A 17,148-nucleotide genomic window follows, 5' to 3' on the forward strand; every position below is an offset into this window, starting at 1 on the left:
CAAAAAAATAAATTGTAAAAATAAAACCCACAGTGCACAGTGCACTGCCAAACAGGCCTACATCTGGCTCTGGTCCAACCGGTTGTTGGGCTACATTTCATTGATTGTATGAAACACTTTGTGATTAATAAATTAATAACTCTTAAACTGAATATGAGCCAATGTGGATAATTCGGGGGAATCTTTTGGACTGGTGCAACCACTCCTATAGACAGCTATGTGTGTCCCTGGGTCTGTCCCTGTGTCCCTGGGTCTGTCTGTCCGAGCACGAAGATATCGTCATAGCGTTTGTTCACCACCAAGTTCTGATGCTTCTTTTGTACAGTTCTACTGAATGCATGTGACGACGACGATGGCATTATTAGCCTGATGTCAGTGCTAAACATCTCCGATATGCCCATATATGGAGCTCTAGGTGAAAGCCTTCGTAGCAGCCACCCCCATGTAACCAAGACTCTCACTTCCATTCATAGAATGGGATCTGGGAGAGCTGCTCGTTGGTTATTTAGTCTCCACACATATCCGACTAGGACGTTGGGCTCTATGACATCTGACACGTTGGGCTCTATGACATCTGATACGTTACGTTGGGCTCTATGACATCTGACACGTTGGGCTCTAAGACATCTGATACGTTGGGCTCTATGACATCTGACACGTTGGCTCTATGACATCTGACACGTTGGGCTCTATGACATCTGATACGTTGGGCTCTAAGACATCTGATACGTTGGGCTCTAAGACATCTGACACGTTGGGCTCTATGACATCTGATACGTTGGGCTCTATGACATCTGATACGTTGGGCTCTATGACATCTGACATGTTGGGCTCTATGACATCTGACACGTTGGGCTCTATGACATCTGACACGTTGGGCTCTATGACATCTGACACGTTGGGCTCTATGACATCTGACACGTTGGGCTCTATGACATCTGATACGTTGGGCTCTATGACATCTGACACGTTGGGCTCTATGACATCTGACACGTTGGGCTCTATGACATCTGACACGTTGGGCTCTATGACATCTGACACGTTGGGCTCTATGACATCTGACACGTTGGGCTCTATGACATCTGACACGTTGGGCTCTATGACATCTGACACGTTGGGCTCTATGACATCTGACACGTTGGGCTCTATGACATCTGATACGTTGGGCTCTATGACATCTGATACGTTGGGCTCTATGACATCTGATACGTTGGGCTCTATGACATCTGATACGTTGGGCTCTATGACATCTGATACGTTGGGCTCTATGACATCTGATACGTTGGGCTCTATGACATCTGACACGTTGGGCTCTATGACATCTGACACGTTGGGCTCTATGACATCTGACACGTTGGGCTCTATGACATCTGACACGTTGGGCTCTATGACATCTGACACGTTGGGCTCTATGACATCTGACACGTTGGGCTCTATGACATCTGACACGTTGGGCTCTATGACATCTGATACGTTGGGCTCTATGACATCTGACACGTTGGGCTCTATGACATCTGATACGTTGGGCTCTATGACATCTGACACGTTGGGCTCTATGACATCTGACACGTTGGCTCTATGACATCTGACACGTCTAGAACGACAATCCCTACATTTGTTCCGGGCTGACTTATTAGTGCCGACATCAGATCGATGTGGTAGAATACGTTGGGCTCTATGACATCTGACACGTTGGGCTCTATGACATCTGATACGTTGGGCTCTATGACATCTGATACGTTGGGCTCTATGACATCTGACATGTTGGGCTCTATGACATCTGACACGTTGGGCTCTATGACATCTGATACGTTGGGCTCTATGACATCTGATACGTTGGGCTCTATGACATCTGACACGTTGGGCTCTATGACATCTGATACGTTGGGCTCTATGACATCGGACACGTCTAGAACGACAATCCCTACATTTGTTCCGGGCTGACTTATTAGTGCCGACATCAGATCGATGTGGTAGAATCCATATACGGACAGATCTGATTGGCTCAGTCATTGTGACAAAGCATAGTGGGGTAATATATAGCAGGGCTCTGCTGAAGGTTCTGAGCAGAAGGTTAAGCATCCTGGTTTAACTTCTAATGGGACACCACTGCAGGGTTCTGACCTATAGGCAACCAGCACAAGAGCTTTGAGCTATTTTATATATTCCATGTTTTTACACAGCAGGATTTGACCAATAGGATAGCACTGACCAATAGGATACCACTGACCAATAGGACTTATCTATCCTAGTGAGTAATGTTACGCTGGGCGGAGCGTCTGAGAGGACCAGAGACAGCCAATCAAAGAGCTGTGACAGTGAGACACTGTGTGTACTGCTTTGGAGGAGACGACGAGAAGAAGATTGATGTGAACGTCTTCAACACAAAGTCTTTGATCTGGAGGAAGTTGACCCCAGAGACCCGTGGAACAGGAGAACGCCACCATGAGGTTCCCTCCAGGCGCCGGGGCCACACAGCTGTGCTGATTGAAGACACTGTCTACCTCTGGGGTGGTTATCTTTACTGCAATGTTCTTTATGCATTTGATGTTGACGCCCACACATGGTTCAAACCACAGGTTTCTGGGACCGTTCCAAAGGGGAGGTGGAACCACTCAGCCTGTGTTTTGGGAAAGGTCATGTATATTCATGGGGGATCAACCCGGGGTGAATGGGCTAATGACATCTACAAGTTGGACACCACCACGATGGTCTGGACTTTAATTAACACCAGAGGAACTCCACCTCCTGCTGCAGAACATCACTCTGCTACCATCATCGGGACAAAGATGTTTGTATTTGGAGGCTTGGGGTGGGGGTATCAGTACTACAACACCATCAGAGTGTTTGACACAGAGACCAATCTCTGGATGGACACACCTTCTACACAGATTGTTCCAGAAGGACGCAGGGATCATTCAGCCTTTACCTACAATGGAGAGCTGTACATATGTGGTGGTCACTGCGGTAACCAGTACTTAAATGATCTGTGGAAATTCAACCCAGAGACCTTCTCCTGGAAGAAGGTTGAGCCCAAGGGGAAACGTCCACATGTGTTGAATAGAATGTGCTGTTGCATGGTCGGAGATCGTGGCATCCTCTTTGGAGGAACCAAAACACCTGGTGACCTGTATGTCTTAGACCTCAGTCCTAGCCTCGAGACATTATGTAAGCTAGCGGTTATTCAGTACGGTCTGGAGCAGTCTGGACTCCCACACAACATCAGGTGGGAACTGGCAGCCATGACTATAGCAAACAGCTGCTGATTGAACAAGCAAACAAATAATACTATAAAATGAAGAATAAAAAGTATAAATAACAGCGACACGTGGAGCCAATAAAAGAAGGAAATTAAAACAGCAAGCAGTACAAAGACAGGGTGCCTGATTACAGTGTAGGTTTAAAGACAGGGTGCCTGATTACAGTGTAGGTTTTCCCTTTCCCTTTTTTTGACTATGTCACTTCAGGGATACATTTCATGACCTTCCAGTAAACCAGGGGTTTTCATCTGATTTTGACCCAGGGACCACCACTGTGACTAAGAGCAACCTGGGGACCACCGCTGTGACTAAGAGCATCCTGGGGACCACCACTGTGACTAAGAGCAACCTGGGGACCACCACTGTGACTAAGAGCAACCTGGGGACCACCACTGTGACTAAGAGCAACCTGGGGACCACCACTGTGACTAAGAGCAACCTGGGGACCACCACTGTGACTAAGAGCAACCTGGGGACCACCACTGTGACTAAGAGCAACCTGGGGACCACCACTGTGACTAAGAGCAACCTGGGGACCACCACTGTGACTAAGAGCAACCTGGGGACCACCACTGTGACTAAGAGCAACCTGGGGACCACCACTGTGACTAAGAGCAACCTGGGGACCACCACTGTGACTAAGAGCAACCTGGGGACCACCACTGTGACTAAGAGCAACCTGGGGACCACCACTGTGATTAAGAGCAACCTGGGGACCACCACTGTGACTAAGAGCAACCTGGGGACCACCACTGTGACTAAGAGCAACCTGGGGACCACCACTGTGACTAAGAGCAACCTGGGGACCACCACTGTGACTAAGAGCAACCTGGGGACCACCACTGTGACTAAGAGCAACCTGGGGACCACCACTGTGACTAAGAGCAACCTGGGGACCACCACTGTGACTAAGAGCAACCTGGGGACCACCACTGTGACTAAGAGCAACCTGGGGACCACCACTGTGACTAAGAGCAACCTGGGGACCACCACTGTGACTAAGAGCATCCTGGGGACCACCACTGTGACTAAGAGCAACCTGGGGACCACCACTGTGACTAAGAGCAACCTGGGGACCACCACTGTGACTAAGAGCAACCTGGGGACCACCACTGTGACTAAGAGCAACCTGGGGACCACCACTGTGACTAAGAGCAACCTGGGGACCACCACTGTGACTAAGAGCAACCTGGGGACCACCACTGTGACTAAGAGCAACCTGGGGACCACCACTGTGACTAAGAGCAACCTGGGGACCACCACTGTGACTAAGAGCAACCTGGGGACCACCACTGTGACTAAGAGCAACCTGGGGACCACCACTGTGACTAAGAGCAACCTGGGGACCACCACTGTGACTAAGAGCAACCTGGGGACCACCACTGTGACTAAGAGCAACCTGGGGACCACCACTGTGACTAAGAGCAACCTGGGGACCACCACTGTGACTAAGAGCAACCTGGGGACCACCACTGTGACTAAGAGCAACCTGGGGACCACCACTGTGACTAAGAGCAACCTGGGGACCACCACTGTGACTAAGAGCAACCTGGGGACCACCACTGTGACTAAGAGCAACCTGGGGACCACCACTGTGACTAAGAGCAACCTGGGGACCACCACTGTGACTAAGAGCAACCTGGGGACCACCACTGTGACTAAGAGCAACCTGGGGACCACCACTGTGACTAAGAGCAACCTGGGGACCACCACTATTGTGCATCTCGCGGTACTGTCCCCAAATAGCACTACTGTGCCGCATCCTGCAAATCAAAGATTAGGGGAAATGAATTGAGCATGTGATGCATTATCACAATAATCTGATTCCATCATATTCGAGGCCTTTTGGAGAGAAATTACTGCAGACTCTCAGAGTGTCTGTATTCAGCTGTGATGCTCGTTATATACATCAAGGCAATGATGTTTCTGCACTGCACAGTGCCAGGGTTGTTTTCGTCGACTAAAAGACGAAAAATCTTTTCGTCGACTACCTTTTTTCACTGACGAAAACGACGCGCTGTGGGCTGGTAGATCGTCTCTTTTCAGCGAGTGAAAAAACTGTCATTTTGACGGCATCAAGGCCGTAAAATACATTTTGTTCGACTAAATCAATTGTTTAGTCGACTAAAACCTTATGATATTTAGTCGACTAAAACTAGACTAACACTAAAACCAGGTGACAAAAATGTGACTAAAACTAAATGAAAACTATGCAAGAGACTAAGACTAAAACTAAAAAATAAATTGTAAAAATAAAACCCACACTGCACTGCAGTGCACTGCCAAACAGGCCCACATCTGGCTCTGGTCCAATCGGTTGTTGGGCTACATTTCATTGATTGTATGAAACACTTTGTGATTCATAAATTAATAACTTTTAAACTGAATATGAGCCAATGTGGATAATTCGGGGGAATCTTTTGGACTGGTGCAACCACTCCTATAGACAGCTATGTGTGTCCCCGGGTCTGTCCCTGTGTCCCTGGGTCTGTCTGTCCGAGCACGAAGATATCGTCATAGCGTTTGTTCACCACCAAGTTCTGATGCTTCTTTTGTACAGTTCTACTGAATGCGTGTGACGACGACGATGGCATTATTAGCCTGATGTCGGTGCTAAACATCTCCGATATGCCCATATATGGAGCTCTAGGTGAAAGCCTTCGTAGCAGCCACCCCCATGTAAGCAAGACTCTCACTTCCATTCATAGAATCTGATCTGGGAGAGCTGCTCGTTGGTTATTTAGTCTCCACACATATCCGACTAGGACGTTGGGCTCTATGACATCTGACACGTTGGGCTCTATGACATCTGATACGTTGGGCTCTATGACATCTGACACGTTGGGCTCTATGACATCTGACACGTTGGGCTCTATGACATCTGACACGTTGGGCTCTATGACATCTGATACGTTGGGCTCTATGACATCTGACACGTTGGGCTCTATGACATCTGACATGTTGGGCTCTATGACATCTGACACGTTGGGCTCTATGACATCTGACACGTTGGGCTCTATGACATCTGACACGTTGGGCTCTATGACATCTGATACGTTGGGCTATATGACATCTGATACGTTGGGCTCTATGACATCTGATACGTTGGGCTCTATGACATCTGACACGTTGGGCTCTATGACATCTGATACGTTGGGCTCTATGACATCTGACACGTTGGGCTCTATGACATCTGACACGTTGGGCTCTATGACATCTGACACGTTGGGCTATATGACATCTGATACGTTGGGCTCTATGACATCTGACACGTTGGGCTCTATGACATCTGATACGTTGGGCTCTATGACATCTGATACGTTGGGCTCTATGACATCTGACACGTTGGGCTCTATGACATCTGACACGTTGGGCTCTATGACATCTGATACGTTGGGCTCTATGACATCTGACACGTTGGGCTCTATGACATCTGATACGTTGGGCTCTATGACATCTGATACGTTGGGCTCTATGACATCTGATACGTTGGGCTCTATGACATCTGATACGTTACGTTGGGCTCTAAGACATCTGACACGTTGGGCTCTATGACATCTGATACGTTGGGCTCTATGACATCTGATACGTTGGGCTCTATGACATCTGACACGTTGGGCTCTATGACATCTGATACGTTGGGCTCTATGACATCTGATACGTTGGGCTCTATGACATCTGATACGTTGGGCTCTATGACATCTGACACGTTGGGCTCTATGACATCTGATACGTTGGGCTCTATGACATCTGACACGTTGGGCTCTATGACATCTGATACGTTGGGCTCTATGACATCTGACACGTTGGGCTCTATGACATCTGATACGTTGGGCTCTATGACATCTGACATGTTGGGCTCTATGACATCTGATACGTTGGGCTCTATGACATCTGACACGTTGGGCTCTATGACATCTGACACGTTGGGCTCTATGACATCGGACACGTCTAGAACGACAATCCCTACATTTGTTCCGGGCTGACTTATTAGTGCCGACATCAGATCGATGTGGTAGAATCCATATACGGACAGATCTGATTGGCTCAGTCATTGTGACAAAGCATAGTGGGGTAGTATATAGCAGGGCTCTGCTGAAGGTTCTGAGCAGAAGGTTAAGCATCCTGGTTTAACTTCTAATGGGACACCACTGCAGGGTTCTGACCTATAGGCAACCAGCACAAGAGCTTTGAGCTATTTTATATATTCCATGCTTTTACACAGCAGGATTTGACCAATAGGATACCACTGACCAATAGGATACCATTGACCAATAGGACTTATCTATCCTAGTGAGTAATGTTACGCTGGGCGGAGCGTCTGAGAGGACCAGAGACAGCCTATCAAAGCGCTGTGACAGTGAGACACTGTGTGTACTGCTTTGGAGGTGAGAAGAAGATTGATGTGAACGTCTTCAACACAAAGTCTTTGATCTGGAGGAAGTTGACCCCAGAGACCCGTGGAACAGGAGAACGCCACCATGAGGTTCCTTCCAGGCGCCGGGGCTACACAGCTGTGCTGATTGAAGACACTGTCTACCTCTGGGGAGGTTATCCTTACTGCAATGTTCTTTATGCATTTGATGTTGACGTCCACACATGGTTCAAAGCACAGGTTTCTTGGACCGTTCCAAAGGGGAGGTGTTACCACTCAGCCTGTGTTTTGGGGAAGATCATGTATATTCATGGAGGATGGGTCCGGTGGACTGGATGGACTAATGACATCTACAAGTTGGACACCACCACGATGGTCTGGACTTTAATTAACACCAGAGGAACTCCACCTCCTGTTGCAGAACATCACTCTGCTACTGTCATCGGGACAAAGATGTTTGTTTTTGGAGGCTATGTGGGACGTCAGTGCTACAACACCATCAGAGTGTTTGACACAGAGACCAACCACTGGCTGGACACACCTTCTACACAGCTTCTTCCAGAAGGACGTGAACATTCAGCCTTTACCTACAATGGAGAGCTGTACATATGTGGTGAATGCCACAGTAGCCAGTACTTCAATGATGTGTGGAAATACAGTCCAAAGCCCTTCTCCTGGAAGAAGGTTGAGCCCAAGGGGAAACCCCCACATAGGTTGAAAACGATGTGCTGTTGCATCATGGGAGATCGTGTCATCCTCTTTGGAGGAACCAAAACACCTGGTGACCTGTATGTCTTAGACCTCAGTCCTAGCCTCAAGACATTATGTAAGCTAGCGGTTATTCAGTACGGTCTGGAGCAGTCTGGACTCCCACACAACATCAGGTGGGAACTGGCAGCCATGACTAGCAACAGCTGCTGATCTCAGGCGAGTGGTTAACCAGGCTACTGAGATCCCAAGAGTGCATAAGAGTGGATCATAATATGATTCATACAATCATATAATTGGGAGTTCTAAAGGTCAGAGGTCATGTGACGAATGACTGTGTGCTTCAGTGCTTGACCGTTTCCCATGAGCCTCTATACCGTATCGGCGAATTTCATGGAAAGCGACAGCACAGAAATGCCATAACTGCAAAAATAAAAATAAAAAAAATCAGTAAAAAAACAATAGTGGCCTTTTCCCCCCTTCAGGCGTGGCTCCCTAACAACACTGACATGTGGGGACCAATAAAAAAAGAGGAAAATAAAACAGCAAGCCAATCAAAAGACAGTTTCGCTGAGCTGTCACAGAGAGGACGTAACCAGTAGTTACTCGAGTGGCAGCGTGACGTAGTTCCACGTAGTTCCACCGGGGGACGTCCGCCCTCAACTCAACACTGTGCTGTAAAGCACTTTGAGCTGCATTTCATGTCATGAAAGGTGCTATACAAATAAAGTTTAATTATTATTATTATTATTAACCCATTCTGACCTGAGATCAGATTCATACGAGGTTTCCACTGGGACACACACTGGTCTGATTAACCCATTCTGACCTGAGATCAGATTCATACGAGGTTTCCACTGGGACACACACTGGTCTGATGAACCCATTCTGACCTGAGATCAGATTCTAAAGGCAGGCAGCCTGTCATAAGTCATTACCTGTGCTGGCCAATCCGATGGCAGCGTGCTGCTGCAGCAGCCTGTCATAAGTCATTACCTGTGCTGGCCAATCCGATGGCAGCGTGCTGCTGCAGCAGCCTGTCATAAGTCATTACCTGTGCTGGCCAATCCGATGGCAGCGTGCTGCGGCCTGCAAGTCATTCTGGGGGTTGAAGTCACTGTCCATGAAGATGACGGTGTCAGCGGCGGTGAGGTTCATGCCCACTCCGCCTGCAGAGACAGGAAGTCTTAACTTCAATAAACATATGAGTCTCCTCACGAGGAACACATGTGACCAGATTTGACTGAGAGCCTTCCATCGTGCAACCTCCAGCTTTTCACCAAAATGAGTTAATAGCACAGGCAGACTCTTCACATACTAGAGCATGTCTGAAATAAGTGTCAGAGCTGAAATCGACATGTAAATATGAAATAAATGCATAAACATGTAGCTAGGTGTAATGTTAGAGTCCACAGAAGACATGTAAATATGAAATAAATGCTTAAACATGTAGCTATAGGTGTAATGTTAGAGTCCACAGAAGACATGTAAATATGAAATAAATGCTTAAACATGTAGCTATAGGTGTAATGTTAGAGTCCACAGAAGACATGTAAATATGAAATAAATGCTTAAACATGTAGCTATAGGTGTAATGTTAGAGACCACAGAAGTGAACCATTTCAAGTCTGTTTTCTCAACTCTCTGTTTTCTGCAAGACATTACTCTATATTAAGCCATATCTCCAAAACTGGTGGGTCAAACTGAACAACCAATATGTCAATTTGAAGGGGGGGGGCTGCTCTAGCACATTTCTCTCATGCAGTCGTTTCACTATTGTACATGACAGGGAAATCTAGCGGTCGGTTTGCGTGTGTTTGCATAGTAAATGATTTGCACAAAGACTACTGTGTGTCTGAGAGAGACAGGATATTATCAGACTTCCCCGTTCCCGGCCACTCGCTCACTCACACTGAATTATGTGACCATCTTGTGGACTTCACACAACTTACATGGTCATGGAGGTCTTTAAATATGTTGCCTAAATACCGCTAGGTTGAACTCAAAATCAACCACCCCTCCCAAAAAATACATTTCAAACTGCCCCTAACAGGCTAACAGGAAATGGAGGTGGATGTATTGGATGCAGCTCAGAGTGAACTTTGAGTCCGACCTTCCTGTTAATAAAGGAAAACCAAAAATGGGTTTTCAGACCCGTTGAGAACTCATACCATGTTTAACCCATTCTGGGCGGGAACCCCTTTTGGTGTTTTAAACATTATGTTATAATTTAGCTATTGAAAAATAGCAGATCTACAAGCTCATAGCGCGCCACCGAGTGGCGCGCTACGAGTTTGTAGGTCTGCTATTTTTGAAAAATCATGAACATGTGGTGCAAAGCTTTGTTTCAGAGCGAACGTTTTTAACTCAAATCTTTGCTTCTGGGAGGAGGTGGTCCCTGAAACAACACATTTTCAGATGGGGGGTCAGCGGCCAATTTCATATATTTTTGGTGGTCCTTGACATGAAATATTGAGAACCACTGATATAGAAACAAAAAATATTTTTTTTAATTTCGACGTCAGGCCTCAATGGGTTAATGGATGGATAATGAAGGGGTTAATAACCACCTGCTTTGGTGCTGAGCAGAAACACGAACACGTCCTTGTGGCTGAAGTTCTTGATGGCCAGGTTACGTTCCTCTCCTCTCACTGACCCGTCCAGACGCTCATAGCTGTACCCTGCACACACACACACACACACACACACACACACACACACACACACAGTTCAGCAACCACCACCGTTCTATTTGGCTGTAATAATAATATATACGATTTATATAGCGCTTTTCTGGGTACCCAAAGTCGCTTTACAGAAAGAGGTACAGACATATTTATTAGAAAACTATTTAAAAAGGTTAAAAACTAGAAATCAAAATAAAAAGAGGGACAAACAAGAAGGGGGTGTGTGTGTGTGTGTGTGGGGGGGGGGTTATGTAGGCAAAGCCAGTTTGAAAAGGTGGGTTTTGAGTGTGCTTTTGAACATTTCGAGGGTGGGGGCAGCTCTGATGTGAGTTGGGAGTGAGTTCCAGAGAGAAGGGGCAGCCACTGCAAAGGCCCTGTCTCCCCGGCAGGGGCGGCAGTGGCTCAGGGGTAGAGTGCCTGGATGGGAACCGCAAGGTTGCCAGTTCGAACACGGGCTCCCCCAGAGTTACTGTCGAAGTGTCCTTGAGCAAGACACTGAACCCCTAATTGCTCCCGATGTGCTAGTTGGTGCCTTGCATGGTTTCCGCTGCCATCGGTGTATGAATGGGTGAACGTAATGCACAATCTATGTAAAGCGCCTTGGATAAAGGCGCTATATAAATGCACCATTTACCCTGTAGAAGAAGACGGCCTCCTCAACAACGGTGAAGGTCGGGTCGCGTCGGATCAAATCACTCGCTAAGAGTCTTTAGAGAAGCGTTCATATTTTAGACGTGCGGTCACGGGGAAGAGCTATTGAGCCACTACTAAACACAGTGGCTGTATTTATCCAGCGCCATTTTGAAATGTAAAACTCTTAAAAAGGGCCTAGAAAGGACCTCGTCCTCCACCTTGCTCTTTTTTCAATGCTCTGAGGCTGAAGGGGAAGCAATGGAACACGGAGCTGCCGCTCGAGAGGAGCTTTGATTAGCGGTAAGACAACTTTGTGGTTTTATCATTAATTAGAGCGCTAATTAACACGTTAAAGGTGTCGTTGGCAGTGCGGGATTTCATTAAAAATACGTTAAAAGTCCTTAGCCAAGGATGAGATTCTCAGATCTTTTTTTTTTTTTTACAAAAACGAAGCTTATCAACTAATTGGTTAATCGATCGATAAGGTTATCAAAACTCATAAAACGAATCAATCAATGGATAATTCCCATCCCTGTCCATTACCTCTGTATTTCATGTAATCCTGTAGAATGTAATCCATTACCTCTGTATTCCATGTAATCCTGTAGAATGTAATCCATTACCTCTGTGTTTCATGTAATCCTGTAGAATGTAATCCATTACCTCTGTGTTTCATGTAATCCTGTAGAATGTAATCCATTACCTCTGTATTCCATGTAATCCTGTAGAATGTAATCCATTACCTCTGTATTCCATGTAATCCTGTAGAATGTAATCCATTACCTCTGTGTGTAGCCGGTCAGATCTGAGCCTCAAGGGATGGCTGCACTATCCACTTCAATCAGTGTTACTATTTAAAGGCCTTGTAGTCTACCAAACAATAGTCTGCTTGGTGGTTACATGGCTGTGGGTCCTGAGACCTGAGTCGTGCACTTATGCTTGTTTAACCCATTCTGACCGGGCACCCATTTTGGTGTTAGCATCATGTTATGCTTTACCTATTGAAAAATAGCAGATCTACAAGCTCATATATCGCGCCACCGAGTGGCGCGATACGAGCTTGTAGGTCTGCTATTTTAGAAAAATCGAAGAGCGACTGACATTTTTAGAATCTGATCTCAGGTCAGAATGGGTTAATCAGACCAGTGTGTGTCCAGTGGAAACCTCGTATGAATCTGATCTCAGGTCAGAATGGGTTAATGTGGTTGCCAGGGTGAGCAAGGTGTTTCATGCCTATTGGTTTAAAGATGTTTATACTGTCTGATAATTGTAAATAACTCTGCTGTTCAGATTCAGGTTGATCATGTGCCAAACCATTGCTGTGGTCGAGAGGGAGTGTTAAGTACAGACAACTGAAGGTACGCAAACAGCTTTAACTTCATTAAAGTGTTTGATTTTGATCTCATCCTGTGTAGATTGCCACTGCTGCTTTGTTTAGTTTGAGTTCATACGTTGATTTTAATTGCTTTTAGTGTTTTGAGCCATTTCATGTTGTGATCATAATTATTTGTCTTCTGTTTCTTTCCCCAATTGTGGAGTCCGGTGTCACCAGAGTTGATGTCTAGTGTGGTTCAGCCAACCTACTAAGGGGTTCACAATAGGCCTCACTATAGTCCACTGTCCTACAGGTTTGTTGATGTGACTGCGTGCACCTCTTTTCACGGTGACACTCTTATTTCTGTGTGCTGTTGCTGTGTGTGCGTGTTGTGGTCCTATAGGCTTTAGGTGGGCATGGCGGCTTATAGTTTTAGCTTATAGCCCCCTCATGTAAGGTTGTTGCTCCCTGGCCAACTGACTCTGTGTTTCTGTTTTGAACATTACTACTACTACAAACTGCTGACAACTGTTTTGTACTTTGTGCTATATCGTGGTTGGTGATTATTTAACCTATAGAACTATTGCTGGTTTTATCTAATAACTTAATAAATATTGTCTTCCTACAGTGTATATATTGTATAAGTCTTAACCCATTCTGAACGGGAACCCGTTTTGGTGTCGGCATCATGTCATGCTTTAGCTATTGAAAAATAGCAGATCTACAAGCTCATAGCGCGCCACCGAGTGGCGCGCTACGAGCTTGTAGGTCTGCTATTTTTGAAAAATCGATTTTTAGAATCTGATCTCAGGTCAGAATGGGTTAATCAGACCAGTGTGTGTCCAGTGGAAACCTCGTATGAATCTGATCTCAGGTCAGAATGGGTTAACTTGTGAATAAATGTTATGCATTTGGGGGAAACTCACGTCTCAGTCTCATTGTGCGAACTTGTGTTTTTGGGGAACCCGATTTAGAGGTATTCATTGTTTAACCCATTCTGACCTGAGATCAGATTCATACGAGGTTTCCACTGGACACACACTGGTCCTGATTAACCCATTCTGACCTGAGATCAGATTCTAAAAAATGTCAGTCGTTCTTCGATTTTTTTCAAAAATAGCAGACCTACAAGCTCGTAGCGCGCCACTCGGTGGCGCGCTATGAGCTTGTAGATCTGCTATTTTTCAATAGCTAAAGCATAACATGATGCTATAACACCAAAATGGGTTCCCGTTCAGAATGGGTTAATTTCCTTGATACAAACATCATCAAGGTGGCGTAGGTAGTCGTACATTTTATATTATCCTAAGTAAATTCCTTGCCCCACCCGGTTACATCTGTATTCCATGTAATCCTGTGTAGAATGTAATCCATTACCTCTGTATTCCAAGTAATCCTGCAGAATGTCCAACACTCTGGTCATCTGAGAGAACAGCAGCACCCGATGACCTCTGGGTGAACACAGAACAGAGACATGGACATCAATAATAATTCATATAATGGCTTTTTCATAGCGCTTTTTTTTCCTAAGTGCTCAAAGCGCTTCACAACGGTTCATACGTTGGGAGGTGAAGCGGCGAACAGTCGACGACCAGCGTCCTCACTTCCCACATTCACACACCGACGGTGGCGAGCTCACACCGACCGACTCACTGGAGGCGACGTGGGGTTCAGTGTCTTGCCCAAGGACACTTCCACATGTGGACAGGAGGAGGAGGAGGAGCCGGGATTCGAACCGCCGACCCAGGGATCATTGGACGACCTGCTCTACCTCCTGAGCCACAGCCGGACGTAGCCGGACGTAGACGAACCCAAGAAAAGGGTCTGCCCTTTTCCAAAAATATATATATTTTTGGACATAGTTCGAATGGTGATTAATCACGACTAATACATTTTTAAATGTAAACTGTGATTAATCTGATTAAAATGTTAGTCCTTTGACAGCCCTAATTGGAAGTGAATAACCACAACAACAACGTGAGAAACGTTGAAACGTGAGAAAGGACCTCCAGGCTTCGACACATTCCTCACATCGTTTGATGTTCATCGTTTTTGGAAAGTTGTGTCTACACAGAGCGGTGCAAACGCTCTGCTCTGCACATGAACGTGACAAACGGCAGTAAATTATATTAACACCCCTGACAAACGGCAGTAAATTATATTAACACCACTGTTCTGTTTTTATAAATGAACGTGACAAACGGCAGTAAATTATATTAACACCCCTGTTCTGTTTTTATACAAACCTGCTTGCTTCTGAACTATTAGCAGGTCAGGTTTACCAGGAGGGCACACAGAAGACGTCAAGGTTTAAGACTCATCTTTGCTACCACCTAGTGGCGAATGTAGGGATCTCTTTTAGCCTGTGTGACCCAAACTAGTGAAAATAGCAGATCTACACGTTTTTTAGCAGATCTACAAGCTCACAACGCGTCACTTCGTGCCACGTTGTGTGAGCTTGTAGATCGCCTATTTTCACTGCTACCTAAACATTTGTTTTCTTCACGAAATTACTAAGAAAAAAGAAAAAAATGTTTTGAAATGATAATTATACACTAAATGTAGGAAATGTAGGACCAAAATGCTGTCTAGCAGGCAGACAGACAGACAGTATAACTGACTCTTTGTGCAGGTAGACCAGCATACTGTCCAGCAGACAGACAGACAGACAGACAGACAGACAGTATAACTGACTCTTTGTGCAGGTAGACCAGCATACTGTCCAGCAGACACAGTTTGCCGCTGGCTTGGATCAGATGCTCGCCCATCTCAAACGGCTCTGGCTCCACCCCTACACCACAGAGAGAGAGAGAGAGAGAGAGAGAGAGAGAGAGACAGACAGACAGACAGACAGACAGAGAGAGAGAGAGAGAGAGAGAGAGAGAGACACACACACACACAGAGAGAGACAGATTTGTCAGGACAATATTTAATTTGACTTTTATCAGTTTCATTCTGGCATCCCTGATCATGATCACTGACACACACACACACACACACGCACACGCACACACACACACACACACACACACACACACACACACACACACACACACACACACACACACACACACACACACACACACACAGACCACTGACCATCAAACAGGTAGGGGTGGTCCACACACTTCCTCAACTGCATGAGGATGTTCAACAGCCTGGTCTTGTTGCCCTGCCAATCAGCAAAGGCCTCTGGAGAGAACAAACACATCCATTACTCAAGCATTAATACAATATCATGCTTTATTTACATTACATTTCAATTCAGAAGCTTATTTGTGCCGGTTTAAATACTTTCAATCGGGCGTAGTGTAGCTATGTTGCGGGGCTGTCAAACAATTAAAAGAAATAGCTCAAAATCAAATAGCTGTGAGCTTGTAGATCAGCTATTTATTGCAGTTTAAAGTTTTGTTTTAAGCCATTTCAGACGGCCAGAGGCAATGCAACAGTTAAATGCTTCATGTGTATTGAGAAAGTTGACTCCTTTAAATATCTTGGAGTGTGGCTCGACCCAGAGCTTACCTTCAAACCACACATAGACTACGTTACTAAAAAAAACCTATGGTTGCCTTAGCTCACTTTACCGTTCTATTAATTGCTTCTCCTTTGATGTTAGGAAAATAATTATTGCTCAAGTGATTCTTCCCATTATTGACTATATGCAGATGTTGTGTATCAGAACACAACTGACTCTCATCTTAAACCTCTAAATGTTTCATACAACTCCCTGTGCAGGTTTGTATTGAGAGAGATGCCCATATGATACCCACCACTGCCTCATGTACAGATCACTCAATTGGCTGCAGCCTAAATCAAGACGGCAACTACACTGGTTTCTCTTCACCTATAAATGCATTTATTTTAGGTGCCCTGTTTACTTAAAACAGTACCTGGCTCAGTCTACCTCATCCTATCCACTAAGACATCTACAATACCCTTACTTTAAAACCCCCAAAATCTCCAATGTGGTTGGGCGGAGGCGGAGGTCCCTCTATATCTTACAATTTACAATTTACAATTTAGGCATTTAGCAGACGCTCTTAATCCAGAGCGACTTACATTAAGCAAGAACAAAAAAGCATGGGAATACATCACATAAAAACATTTATCATGAAACATGCGTAAGCTAAGAAAGTAACAGTGGAATATCTATAATGAAACTATACATAT

The 17,148-nt window shown here is 45.6% G+C and overlaps 1 protein-coding gene across 1 annotated transcript in view; it reads right to left on the reverse strand.

Moving 5' to 3' along the window:
• chd1l (chromodomain helicase DNA binding protein 1-like) overlaps positions 1-17,148 on the reverse strand; it is a gene marked incomplete at its 3' end in the record, with an annotated part of 45,408 nt that overhangs the window by 19,405 nt on the left and 8,855 nt on the right. The window contains exons 9-13 of the mRNA XM_080769658.1: positions 16,078-16,170; positions 15,673-15,769; positions 14,356-14,429; positions 10,914-11,024; positions 9,398-9,512 (exon numbers count right to left, since the gene is read on the reverse strand). Of these exons, the coding sequence (XP_080625784.1) occupies positions 9,398-9,512; positions 10,914-11,024; positions 14,356-14,429; positions 15,673-15,769; positions 16,078-16,170 (490 nt within the window). The remainder of the gene's footprint in view (positions 1-9,397; positions 9,513-10,913; positions 11,025-14,355; positions 14,430-15,672; positions 15,770-16,077; positions 16,171-17,148) is intronic.

Source organism: Protomyctophum bolini (genome assembly GCF_963924005.1).
Source record: "Protomyctophum bolini genome assembly, chromosome: 8".
NCBI lineage: Eukaryota > Metazoa > Chordata > Actinopteri > Myctophiformes > Myctophidae > Protomyctophum > Protomyctophum bolini.